Consider the following 14,413-nt stretch of genomic DNA (forward strand, 5'->3'; position numbering starts at 1 on the left):
CATTAATAATTAATGACCAAAATACTATCAGAACAGATGAATGTTTGTTGTCGGTGAATTGGGTGGAAACAGGCAGAAGGATAACGTTGCAAAAACTACATTTGCTCAAGTAAATTTACTCGAAAATGTCATTATAACCCACGACCATGTTTAAAATTAGAGTTGTAAACGTGCGAGGACATTTGTAACTTGATTAGGACAGAAATTGAGTTAAAAATTACTCACAGGAGTTTTTAAGCAGGAGTAGTAACCATGTCTCCATAATCTTCTGACTGAAACAACAATCAATCAAACTATAAATTTCGCCAATTTCACTTTCTAAAGCTTACGCTACGTGATACATTTTTTATCGTATGATGGTCAAAATACTTGAAGACTCTGATTTGTATCTCCAATTTAGCGCTCGTGTGCCACACTAGAGGGTACATTGAATGTACTTCCATCGATTATATTTCACAAGTTTTTCATTTGCATCAATCTTTTCTTTATAGCATCCATGCTATGAACATGAAATGGTTGTAAGAACAAACCTCATAAAATTGCTCCGAAACAATTCCGTGTGAGATTACATTTTTTTTCTCGTATGATGTTCAAAACAATAATTTTCTGGTGTAATAATTGCGAATCGTGGTGAAAATTAAAGGAAAATCCCTCCCCTAAAAATTATTTCACACAGTAAGAATAGCCCTTTTGCATTGAACGGTCAGAGTACCTAATGGCTACATAACTTACATCAGGAAATCAATTTGCAAAATGGAATAAAATTGTGTTCATTTGTTCAACTTACTTGAGGAGTCCGAATACGAATGAGTTGAATTTCTCCTCGGGTGACTCGAGCTCTGCCATCACTGACACACTCAGACACAGCTCATGGATACAAGTCACGCCAGGTACTAAAAAAGCACTTACAACTTAGAGAATATCCCGACTTCTGAGTGACTAGGGTTTCAAAAACCACTGCTTTCAACCTAGGCAGCTAAATGGATGTCCCTGAACAAAATTGCTGCGACAATTAAAACACAAATTTCAAAACTGCTATTAAAAAAATAGCATGTCCCAAAAACCAGACACAGCTCGTGAATGCATGTCACACTAAGGTACAAGATCAGAAGAGCTCTTAAAAACATAGCAGGATAAGTCCTGAAACAATTCAAAGAACTTTTATTGACTAAGCAAAACACTAAACCTAGAATGAACTATGGATAGATTGGCAGCCATTTAACATAGCCGGCAGATTGCCGGAATAGCTGCGAAAGAATAGACCTGCGTGCCATATAATAGAGATAGAAACAGATACAGATCTAAATTTAAAAAAAATCGACGCCGCTCAAAAAACTAGGTAAAAAAAATTTAGCGATAAATTAATAAAGCTTGTTAAAATTCATTCCGCAGAAGCCTCTTATTAAGGACCTTTACTGCACATATGAGTTCCTTTGACCTCAAACAAATTCAAATTAAACTTAAGTTTTAAAGTGCAAAAGTCATTTTATTGAGTGAGGTAAGTCACTTGGTGATCAAAATCTAATCACGCAAAAAACTTATGCTAAAGAGAGTGAGAAATGACGTCACGCGCGCAAACGCCATTAGTGAGAGGAAGAAGTCATTCAGAAAATTTGAATTTTTCAGCTTTGCTGTGTGAACAAATGTAAAACGAAAAAAGAGCGTCAGACGACGAAACAAAAAAAAAACCAAGAGCACCGCCATATAGCTACGCTCAGCTTACAGTTTCGCAGCTATAAAAAAAACCCTATAAAAATTGAAAAAACAAAAAAACCAAAACAAAAATGCCGCAATGTTAACAAAAAACAACTAGCGAGAATGCAAATTTTTGTTAATATACCGTTTTCTCACTCTACTTAAAAAATGAAATGAAAAAATTTCAGGCCGCAGAAACACACGCTTTTTCGCTCCCCTCCCTGTTTCAGTGTCCCCAAAATCCTCACTTCAGTTTGACTTGAAGAATCATGAAAATGTGTGAACAGAGCTTAAAAACATGGCCAGAAAAATTCTGAAAGCGACCCAAAACCTCAAAGCTCCACAAATACACATTAGATGCAGCTGATACCATATTTTTCTTCATTTAATAATCAACTCTTTAGCTCACCTTGTTTGATTTTAAAAACGCTGAAATTTATACGGCAGTCACCACGAGAAAGAAATGCAGCAAAATTTCATTATTTCAAAATATTTGGTAACATTAAAAAATGTCCAAAAATCTTAACATTGTCAAAATACTGATAGGCTCAAAACACTAACAGCGCTATAAAATGACATGGTCTTGAAACGAAAGAACTGTGCAATCAACTGTAATAACCAAAAACACATTGAGAAAGCATAATGCAGATAAACATCTTAGAAACTAGAGTAAATTTTTCAAAAGAAAAAGAATACTAAAAATAAAGACTAAGAAAAACCACATATAAATTTCAAATCACCGCAATTAAGACAAGAATAAGATATACCTCTTCTTTGTTGGAGATATGATAGACAAGAGTTCAAACTATTTCAAAATTAAATTATTCACAGAAAAAGTAAAATAAAAATATTCAAACGCAAAAATAGTTTAAAAGCAATACCACAACGAGGCTCCAACAAATTGCAGAAGGTAGCAATCAGACAAAGTTTTGCATAAGGTTTTCCAGCAAATTCTTGGTGCTGCATTCTGTTAACTGAAATCTATTGCAAACCAAAAATGACAAATCTAAGAAAAAGCTGAAATCGTTAATCTTTTTACAAGCAGAAAGCAAAAGGAGTAAAAAATATAGGTGATAGGGGACAACTAGAATGATGGAAAAATGTACAGAATATAGACACAATATAACAAACACTGAAACAAAAAGATTAATTCTTGATTCTTGAAATCTAAAAATCAATTTTAAAAGAAAAAATGAAAAAGAAACCAAAATTTTCAAAATTGAGTGTTCTAGACTCAAAATAAACCAGGAGCCATCCACCTGTACAAATAAAAAAGTAAAAATAGATTTTAAAGATAGAAAACGTTGAATTATTGTGCAAAAACTAAAAATTTTAATAAAATGAAATTAAAATCCCTGATGTTTCAAAGAAAAAAATTCTAGTAAAATAAAGCGAATTACAAAAAAAACTGAGAAAAATTGAAAAAAAAACGCAAAATCGGATTACCAAGCGCAAATCTTCTAAATTAAAATTACCTCGAGAGAAAGAGGCATTCAGTACTTGAATTATCAATGGGAAGTTGCGATATAAACTGATTTTTGGAAAAAGACGGCTGAAATATTCAAAAATTAAGAAATTAATGGGTAAAGACAAAAACTAACAAAAAAATCAAGAAATATGAGCTCATTTTGAACTTGAAACGCATTATGAGGCTCTGCAAAACACTGTGGTATCAATTACTGAAGGCTGCATTTCAATATGACGTCAAATAAAAATTGTTTCCGCAAAAAGAGCAATTTACAAGCTAAAAAACTGAGCCAATTAGACGAAAAACGTAAAACAGTTATCTATATGTGCCATTCTGTCAAATACACTTTCCAAAGTCGAAAAACTATTCACTGAACGAGAGCATGATGAAAAACTTCTCACTCAGAAAAAATTAGTGCACATGGCAAATTTTTTCACTTTCACTTTTAGGCCAAAACGCCGCCTGAACGAATAGTACTTCGGTAAAAAAAAAACTTAAAATCACTACTCCTCTTAGAGTCGTAAGAAAAAGACAGCGTCCCAATACAATTCAAAAAAATCAACTAGGTCTTCCGAGTGACCTGTTTGGTGAACCGACTGCTTTCAACTGTGACACCTAAAGTGAAGTCCCAACGAAAACTCATAAAAGTTAATATAATTTGTGTAAATTGCAAATAAGGGCTGTTGAAAACAAATTTTCACGGTTTCAAAAAAATACACGCCCCAATTGCTAAATAAACTGTTGAATGAAATCTTAGGCAAAAATTTGCTGTTGTACATGTGGTAACTGTTTTGCAGAGTCAGCAAAGGTGAAACAAAAACAATAGCGACCATGCGAATTAGTCTAAACTCTGTTTAAAAAAATCGGGAGGAATTCATATATTCTGCTAGAAAGAATTTTTCTCTTAAAAACAAACTGTACGCTGCAATGCGTAGTCAACAGATTGTTGTACTACAATCCCTGCAATTCTGAGACTAAACTTTTTAAAGCACACTTCGAAATTAAAGCCCTCGTGATTTTCCTTGTTCTTTCCATCAACAACCACCAAATTAGACAGACAAAATCTTACAGTACATAACGGCAAATATATACATAGCTGGTAGTTGACAGACAATAGCCGCAACAACTTCGTAGATCTAAACGGCGCTTGGTGCAATTTCAAAAAGATAATAAGAAAAACAGACCGAAAACTAGAACTTTCTCTTTTTATTCATTGCTGTGAAATCATATTTTAGAAAAAGATCTGTTCAAATTATTAAAGAATGAACGAAATTATTAAAGAGTAGATTTAAAGTGTTCGTGATGTCATATGGTCCCAACAAACATCCTCACGAAATATACACCAAAAGAAATCAACAGTCTTAGGTATCGCTTTGCATCAATCAAAAATGATTTCTGCAGACTTCGATCTAACACTAGCAAACTGTAACTAAAATGTGCTGCAAAGATGTCTTGCAATACTTTATCAAGATCTAAATCTTAATGGCAATGGCATCATCGTTTCATCCCCTTTCTTCTCATTCTGATGGCTTTTTATTGTAAACAGTATTTTCTTCCTAACCCACATAAAACCTTGAAGAATTTTCCCACAATCTGACGCTCAGTGACAGCAGTTAGAATCAGCCACTTAAAGCAAAACGCCGTTACAATACACACATTACAAAACTTCTAGAAGCAATTTTTGTGCTAGTTCAATTTTGTATATATTTGTTTATACTGATAACTCTCCCTTAATTCTTTACTTGATGACATATAGTTTCATTTATTACCACTAAGCTCAGAACTTGCGTCTCCTTCAATCTATCTGCAAGAGAAGCCACTGAAATTTTGTATTCAATGGAACCTTGTTCCGAACAAAAGTACGCTCTTAATAAAAACAAAGCGCATAAAAATCCAATTGACAAATGATTTTGATTGAAATGGTATCCCGCAAAAATTATTTTGAATTCTTAATCTTTTTGAAATAAAACAAAAAAGAAAAGAAAAGAATAATCGAGTAGATGTTTGTTTTATAGATTGTGTTAATCAAAAATTTATTTATCCTTCGCGTTCGACAGTTACATTACAATTGTCAACTGATAAAAAAAGTTTTAGTAAGTGCAAACTTGAACAGCGGAAGAAAACAGCAAGAGAGGAACAGTTGATGTACTTAGACCAAAAAATTCAAGAGAACTTAGATAGGAAAGTTACTATTTCTGCGTTAACGTATTAGCAAAATTTCATGAGAAAATGAGTACCAGAAACACTTTCAATATTATTTCTCCACAAGAAGATATTGTTTAAGCTACTGTTTCTGGTAATCAACTCTGCAACATCCAAATTATTTTCGAACTTTGGATGTTTGCAATGCCTTAAATACTTGAAAACTTGCCACAGAAAGCGTTTGTTTGAAGAAAATTGAGGTGAATTATTTTTCAGGTTAAATCACGGGGAAATTGAAGTTGCATTTGTTGAACAAAAATATCGGTGTGGAGATCTGTTTGTAAAATTTAGCAAAATTGTTGCTTCTTTGGATGTTGCAAAATTTTACAAACAGATCTCCACACCGATATTTTTGTTCAACAAATGCAACTTCAATTTCCCCGTGATTTAACCTGAAAAATAATTCACCTCAATTTTCTTCAAACAAACGCTTTCTGTGGCAAGTTTTCAAGTATTTAAGGCATTGCAAACATCCAAAGTTCGAAAATAATTTGAGCAAATAAACAATATCAGATTTAAAGAGAATACAAAGCTGGCAGATTGGCAGAAAATAGCTGCAATAGCTTTGTAGACTGGCAGTCTCAAAAAACTACCAACAAATATTAGAGCCCAGAAGAGAATATTCATATATTTACTAATAGCTGAGATGTCATTCAGATTTAGATTTTATATAAATTATAAGACCTCTTTTAATTATAAATTTGAATTTTTTCTAATTTATTTTTTTTTAAATTTAAATTATATTTAGAATGTTCTGAATTCTATCTTTTTTCAATTAAATAATCTGTTCAGAGTGAGTGTGGGGTAGTTGACCATAAACCTCTTCAAGTAAAGTATGCAAACGTCAATTCGAAAGCGAGAAAGAAAGCGAGAAAAAATGAGGTAAATAAAAATCTTAGAATTAAATTTTAAGGACTTAAAAAATTTCTGGTTTAACTAGAATTTTAAGAACTTAACAAAAAGAACTCTTTGAAAAGTGCCGAAATTGAGACTGCTGGGGTTAAGAACGCATTGCACAAAAATAATAAGAAAAAGGCGTGATAATCCTTTTGAAAATTAAAATCTAAAATAAAAAAAATCAAGTAAATTTCAGTTGGAGCGTCAACGCCGAAAAATAAATTTAATATCAATAACATAAAATAAAATCCCCGACGCTGCATAGATTTCTTATAGTCAACCAAACCAAATTGAAAAAATTTAAGCAAAATATGACAAAAAAAAACGAAATCCTTTTTTATTTGAACAAATTTAGAAAGAAAACACCTTACGTCAAAAACAGGAACAGAATGCCTGCTTTGAAAAGAGGGCGTCATCATATACACTGATAACAAAAAAGTCCGCTTCAAGATCCAATAAACACAGAAATTATTGAAAAGTCTAAAAAATAAACAAAGATGAAACCTGATCATATTTGGCACTTCATTAATAGGCTCTCAAAAACACTGTAATACCAATTCCAGGGTCAACTAGCCTGATTTACATGTTCAAAGATCTATCAAATTAAAGAATACACATTGAGAAACCGTCCGTTAAAAACGAATCAAGAATCAGATAAGCTCAATTCAAAACCCGTTTATTCTACAAATCAAGAAACTATTACGCGCCAGTCTTCTAAACCAACACAGAGCACATATCTGTTCGGTTTGTGCAGAAGTATCAAATCTAAAGCAAAGATTTGGGTTCCAACCTGGCACGGCTCCCAACCGGACCACCTCCCAGGGAGTGTACTTGGAAGAGAGTCCAGTTGCCACCAGGTGGTAGAGGGCAGGGCACAGACTACTCAGCACTAAGTGAGACAGCTCTCTGCTCTGCATCTCGTCTCTCTTCCTCCTCCAGTCTGTGCTCAGAATACTGCTTGAGGAGTTGGAGGACGTTGAGCTGCTGTTCTTTTTGCTCTTGTTCTTCTTACCATTCAGCTCAGAGAAACCCTAAAATCACATAAAACCTTAAGATCCTATAACAATGTTAGGTCCAGAGGTTCAGCTGTTACAATTTCTGGATATTGTCGTAATTTCGAACCTCCCAATTATACAAAATGTACCATTACAAAGTATATTATTGTGTTGACATAGCACCCTTTGGGTGTTGTACATAATACGGATCCACGTCATAAGATGGCAATTTTCTCGCTAAAACTTTTAAAGACAGAGGTCACAAGGCATCATCAACTCGAAAAAAGTCATCTCGAAAATTGTTCATTTCTTTTATTCACGATATCAAACAGTGTCGTAATCAAAAGCAAAAATTCATTTCACTTGATAATACTTTGTGGCTATTTCCACAGAAAATTGAGGATACGAGCAATTCGAAGTTATGACTAAGTTAAATACTTTTTCCTCCACCGTGGGACTTTCAATTAATGCTAAGATGCTCCCCTATTGTCTGGCAATTATACCGCGTAGCGTCCAATTCAAGTCTTTGACCTCTGCTTTCAGGACAATTGTGACGTAATTGAATTGAACTTGACTCTTATCTCTCAAGATAACGTCCCAATAGAGGCGACTCTGAAGACCCGTTATAATAACCTTGAACAGTTAAGAACAATAGAACCCACTCTAAGATAAAAAATAATACTCAGATGATTACGGTACTGAATAAGATCAATGCAATTTTGATCAAAAATTGCGCAATAATTGCAAAGTAATTGTTCATTGTCCGCTGCTCATTACTTTGATTGCGAGATTTCGGATGATTAATAGTAGATAGAAAATATATCATTTTATTCAATTCCTAATATATAAATCGGTAAATCTCATTTTTCATTTTAATTGGATTAAATTAATTGTTGATAATGGTACTATATAAACATCATTGATGACAGCTTTACCTTTCTTGGATAGGAGAAAATTTGAAACTGGAAAGCTGTTCTAAAATCTTTGAGATTTTCTCTAAGAACACGCTAAAGATCATTATCAGTACAGAAGTACGCACAGATTGTATCACAATGGCTCCTCATAAAAAAGATAAACAACGGAAACGAAATTTTTTTCCACGCGCGAAAGGGGTACCCCGCAGAGACTGGCCAAGCTACCAGAAACACAAAACATCAATTCACAAATCCATTATGAATAGTTTTCATAAAAAAATTGTGAAAGCGGGTAAAAGGGGGAGGGGTGGATGTTTGTTTGAATGGAAAAGACTGGACTAATCCCAATGAAGGATTGTCAATCAATTGTTTAGTGTAAATAGAGTCCTTTGTCAAAAGTGTCTCCCAATCATGAAGTGTTGGAGTTGTCATTGTCAAATATGGCCAGTGGTGATAAAGCAGTTTGGCATTATGTGAATGAATGAATTGAGAAAGAAGGAGGAACAGTATCAAAGTGGCTGCTGCTCCAATACTGCCAGATCGACTCAGGCTAGTATCGACAATCAATCAATCACTCACCTGTAGCTGCAACTGCTTGCCGAACGCTCAATTGACCGACAGATTGATTTAGCCGAGAAACAAAACGAAGGGATTTTAGGGGGCAAAAAAAATTGAGGGCTATTAACTCTCGAGATGTGTACGCAATATCCCAAGTGAAGATATGGGTGCCATAATTTTCCCTCAATCTCAAAGAACGAATATCTGTGATCGCTCCTCCGTTGAGAGGTACGGGGGTGGGTGGAATTGGAAGGGAGTGCTATGGTGATGCGGGGGGGGGGGGGGGGGTGAGAGTGTTGGGACTTTTGATGTGGCTACGCGAACGCAATAAAGGTAGAGGCCCAACGATCAAATATTTTGACCATTCAGGTCTATTGATCATTCAAAACGATTCGGTGAATTGAACCTCTCGATTTTTGTTTTCGGCTAATTCTCCCACCGGCAAAAGTTAGCAAAAATTCTATCTTATACAGGAATGAGAGCGTGTCATCTCACATCAATCCATACTTTCTATCCATTCACGCAATCAATCTCATCTACGCTACTGATTGACACTACAACACACAGGTGGCCGACATACCCACATAGCCTAAAGACATCTGCCATTTGTTTATTTATACTCCTGTGTGCCAGCAAAATAAAAATCCATTGTTTCATCAAAACTTCACGCTAAATCTAAAAATTTTTCACATGTCGAAAATATTAACTCAATTAAGATCTTTTCCTTTTCCGTTCGTGCCCCCCCCCCCACCCCCAGCCTACTGGGTGTATATTATTTGCACCCCCAAAAGCGCGTGCAATATTTTTACATAATGATTACTATGTAAAATGGCACGTGCTATGTAACTAGGGGTGCTTAACGTACTGCCGGGGGGGGGGGGGGGGGGGTAGACTAAAAGAGAACAGATCCCTCAATTGAAATCAAGAAGACTACGTTTAAACAAGGACTGATGACAGTTTTGAGTCTGACAAACTTATAACAGCCAAATCATATACATGGTGTTTCGAGTGAATTTTTCCAACAATTTTTTTGATCAGATTTTCAAATATAAGTAACTGTTTCATTTTCCCTTAAGAAAATATATAATGAATAGTTGAACAATTATAGATATTTACAATAGTGAATAATAATTGCAATTGCAAATCGCACCTCATTTCAGGCTAAAGAATAACTAAGATTCAGTTTTAAAAAATTGTTCTGGATGGTAATATTCGTGGAAGTCACAGTTCCGAATTGAGCACTTTTTGCAGAAGATGAAAGGGATCAGAGGGGCAACTACAGGATACCATTGTCATGGTAATTTAGCGCGTTAGCCGAATTTAATTTGATTTTTAATCGTGACTGTGACTTCACTTTTGAGGGTTAGAAAGAAAACCCTAATGACATAATTTGGTTTCAATTGAAACACACACGTCCAACTTTTAAAATACCAATCTTTGCATTGCCACATTCTAAAATGCCAGATTCTCCTCAATACTGTGCCAGATTTTTTTTTTAAATTTGAAATTTAGTGTTTTAAGAGGTTATATGACTTCACTTAAGACTTCGCGTGTTTTAAGTTAAGCCGCTTCAAAATTCCGACTCACATGACAAATGCCAGACTTTCTCATTGACTTAATCAGAGGCTGTTAAACTATACGTAACATTCGTTCACTCATTCTTAATATGTTTTCAAAATATATCGTTAAAAAACAAATACAGATGGCAAATTGGAGTCAAAACCCGGTTTACAGGTAGCACAGAATCACTACAGTTTGAACTTTCTCTCCGTTACCTTAGGCCTACTGATCGTTTCTGCTATTTTACTCAACAGGGGCAATTGGGGCGAAGAATGGAGTGTGGAATTGATTGGATACAATAAAATTGATCTAATCAGCGACTTCGATTAGCCAGAGAGGACAGGTGCTGGCCTTTCCCATTCACCACCCTCCCTACTACCACTACCTCCACTATTCAACAAATGTTCTCTCAGGGGCATTCAAAAGTCCATTAATTCATCAACTACTCTCCCCCCCCCCCCCCCCCCCCCCCTCTGTTCTCTTCCTCTATCCACCATCCCCGTCCCAGACCCCCCATTCAACTTATTCAATCTCACGGTGCATTGCACTTAGTAGAGAAACCAACTGGCATATCAAAATCAATTCACACGCACACCATACAGTCCACAAAAGTATTCAGGCCTCACTTTTTCCATTCATACTGTATCCTTATCTAACGATTGCCCAGTAATATCCAACCATCGTGATCAGATCGATAGATAGATAGGCGATGACAGTAGAGAAGTGATAAGGAAACAATCGGTAGCCACATTTCACAGCCTAGTATCTCTTTGTACGTTCTCTCAATTGTCCTCCTCCACTTTGACTCCGAATGACAGAATCAATCAATTTGCATAGTCACAATTTTCTTTATTTCTAAGCCAACCAAATGCTACTATGAGAACACCCATTCCATGCTTCATGCACTATAAAACTACAATTCTTTTAAATAGAATAAAAATTCAAGAATATAGCAGGGCAAGTCCTAAACTACAATCTCGAGTAGTTTTCGAGTCTTTCCCATTATAGCTCCACGCAAAATATTAGCCCCATTAGGCTACATTTATGATAATGGAGGGCTATACGTTATATAACCAGAAGGCTGGGGGCATAATGAAAAGGACTCGGAAACTCACTGAACAAATAAAAAATTAGACCTAAATATGACTACGGATGAACTTTGAAAAATAATTGCCGCATGTTATCAAAAATCGCTTTCGAGAAAATGAAATTTTATTCAAAAAAACGTTCTCACTATTTTTTAAAATTTTAGTAAAAAATCGCACAGAAAAACCTTTCGCTTTTTCGAACCACTTCCTTTTTCTGCGTGCTCAAAATCACCACTCAAATTTGTCTCCAAAAATCATTGAAACGTTTGAAAAGACCTAATAAATACGACAGCGCCCCAAAACTATTTAAATTCTGTGATCTATGAAAAACAAGTTGCAAACATTTGAACTGCAATAAAACTGAATTGTAATAATTGAATTGTAATAAAAAGATGCAACCTATTGTCAGACAATCATGTATAAGCACAAGTTATTGTATATCAACGTTATTATTGACAAAAATTTTTTTAAAAAAAACAAGACATAGCAGGCACTAATGAAACTCTCTCCTCGTCATAAATACTAGAAAAAAAATTTAAAGAATAGGGCTCACTAGATTAATGCTTCTTATGCATTGATCTTCTCAGACTGATTCATTCCAATGTTCTTCTCTAGAACCAGCTCTTGACGAAAACATTTTCATATCTACTCAATGTCTGCGTGTCAGGTCAAAATTAAAAAGGAAGGAGCAAGGAGTAAAAAAAAATTCCGATTGAAAACAGATCTGACAAATTATTTAAAAAAGAATTGATATTTGAGAAATTATTCATTTTTCAGAAACCTTTAGAATAATTAGGTCTCTAAACAAAACTCAAGAAAAACAGCTTTCAAGGCCTGTAAGCAAATCGACGCCTATGGACCCTGTTTCCAAAAATTAAAAAAAAGCACTACAGTGTCTGCTCTATGATAGCTTTGTATGCTACAATGGTATAACTTAAAATGACGCCTAAAATGTCTGTTTTACATCACATCTTAAAATGATACAATCCTCTATAGCCACTTTTAAGTAGCAACATATAGATGAGAGAAATCCGAGCCGAAAACTGAATGTTATTATTTCAACCTTTGAAAAAAATTATTAGCATAATTTTTTTTACATAACTCTTCGAGGAACAATTAAATTTTCGAATAGTCGCCTTCAAAGTTGATGTGAATGGCAAACCTATGATCAACAAATATAAAACAAGGGTCAAACGCAAAAGGGGTACCGAATATGAAACTGAAACGTAAAAACAAAAATAACCGACGTAGTGTCGGGCGAATTGCTCTTAAAGGACTGGAGACTGATTGGCTTCGTCATTAGATAGCTAGGGGCAAGGGTTAACGGGTGAAATGTTGGGCAAGGAGTGGGGCTTGAGGGTGAAGTGTTCGGGGGCTGATGTGGGGGAGCGAAGAGGGGGGGGGGGTCAGTCTCTAAGAACCACCCTTCACACACAATGAAATAATTTCTCCAAAACAGTTTCGGTGAATCGTACAATTAGTGTCTGGAAAGCCGAAAAGCTCAAAAAATTTAATGCCCTCTGTGAGTTACCGGTTTATCCCGTTTTTGAGGACGACATGTCAAAAAGAACAGACGAAAAATTGGTCAAGCAAAAAATCGCATAAAAAATACCAATAATAATTCGTTTGAGAGCAATGAACAGCATATTGCAAGAAGCATTCTGCAATTCTTGATGCCTTAATGATTGTTTCAAATCCTTTCTAGAACGGTATTCTCTTCCATGATAAGCAACAATATACAGATGAGAAATCTTCGCCGAAAGTTAATAAAAAGTTGAAAATAATCAATAAGAATAAATTTTAAGAAATCATAAAGGATCAAATAAAGGTTGGAATAACAGTCTGAATCACAACTATTTGCACAGAAAAATTATAAATCAAAATTGAAACTGGGATCCAAATAAAAATTAAAACCACACACTGATAGTAGCGTTCAGCGCTCATTGATACATCATTGATGTTCCACATCTTAATTTAAAAACTAACATAGCTGACACTACTGAAAAAAATGGAAACTTTTGGTCTTGCCACCAGAAAATCACCATGTCCAGCGGATTAGAACAGTCTTCTATTGATGGAAAACCTCAAGCCTTCTGCATGAGGTATTAAAAATTTCAAAGACAACTGCCCGATAGGGTCTCAATTTCCAAAGTTTAACTTTAGTGAGAGACGGTTATATGTGCCCTAATTGGTGTCGACAATTAATGTGATCAGGTGAGACTTTGGTTTTAAACCAGTCACAGATAAGTTGTAAACTGTAGAAAAAAAATATAACCCCAATAGACGTACATAGTTATAGTTAATTCAGTTATTTTTCGGAGTTGTGAAAAGTAGGTTGGTTAGTTTTTACAAGATCCATTGAGGATTTTTTAAAGATTCCAGCAACAAAGAAACATAGGTGGCAGATTGCCAGAAAAAAAGCCGCAATAGCTTGGTAGACCTGTAGTCTCAAAAAGATAATAAAAGAAACAGACCCAAAAAACAACCTTTCAAAAGCTTTTTATGTCATATGTTGATTAAGAACCTGTTTAACTTATTGCTACTTCTAATAGATTCTCTCAAATACCTTTCAGTTAGAGTGACACGCACTAATTTGACCTTATCTCTCTGAATTAAAGTAAAGAAGAGGCAATTTCAGAGTGAGGAAGTAATTTCTGAGAGTGAGCTAAGTCACGTGTGACACAAAAACTTAATCACGCGAAGGAACAAAAAATTCGCCCCACTAAAAGTGAACGAATGCATGAACTAAATTGCATGAACGAATAAAGAAAAAAGAGATTTGAAGTGCTTGTGACGTCATATGGTCGTAACAAAAATCTTGACGACGAAATAAAAAAACCAAGAGAAGGCCAATAATAGCCTCAGCTATCACTTCGCGGCTATTAACAAGAATTCTGGGCAATTTAGAAGAAACTCTGGGAAGATGAGAAAGTTAGCGTGAGCACGAAACAATAACTTTTCCAGCATCAAAAAATGGATCAAATTTGATTGCGAGAAAGAGCACATTAAATTCTCAAATTAGGACTTTAGAGAGCT

General features: G+C 34.9%; 1 protein-coding gene across 1 annotated transcript in view; it reads right to left on the reverse strand.

Moving 5' to 3' along the window:
- The window catches only part of LOC142341483 (uncharacterized), a 77,420-nt gene that overhangs the window by 2,593 nt on the left and 60,414 nt on the right, over nt 1-14,413 (reverse strand). The window contains exons 5-7 of the mRNA XM_075392447.1: nt 7,053-7,293; nt 788-893; nt 226-272 (exon numbers count right to left, since the gene is read on the reverse strand). Coding sequence (XP_075248562.1) covers nt 226-272; nt 788-893; nt 7,053-7,293 — 394 coding nt within the window. The remainder of the gene's footprint in view (nt 1-225; nt 273-787; nt 894-7,052; nt 7,294-14,413) is intronic.

The sequence above is a fragment of the Convolutriloba macropyga genome, chromosome 6 (assembly GCF_964194025.1).
Source record: "Convolutriloba macropyga chromosome 6, txConMacr16.3, whole genome shotgun sequence".
Taxonomy (NCBI): domain Eukaryota; kingdom Metazoa; phylum Xenacoelomorpha; order Acoela; family Convolutidae; genus Convolutriloba; species Convolutriloba macropyga.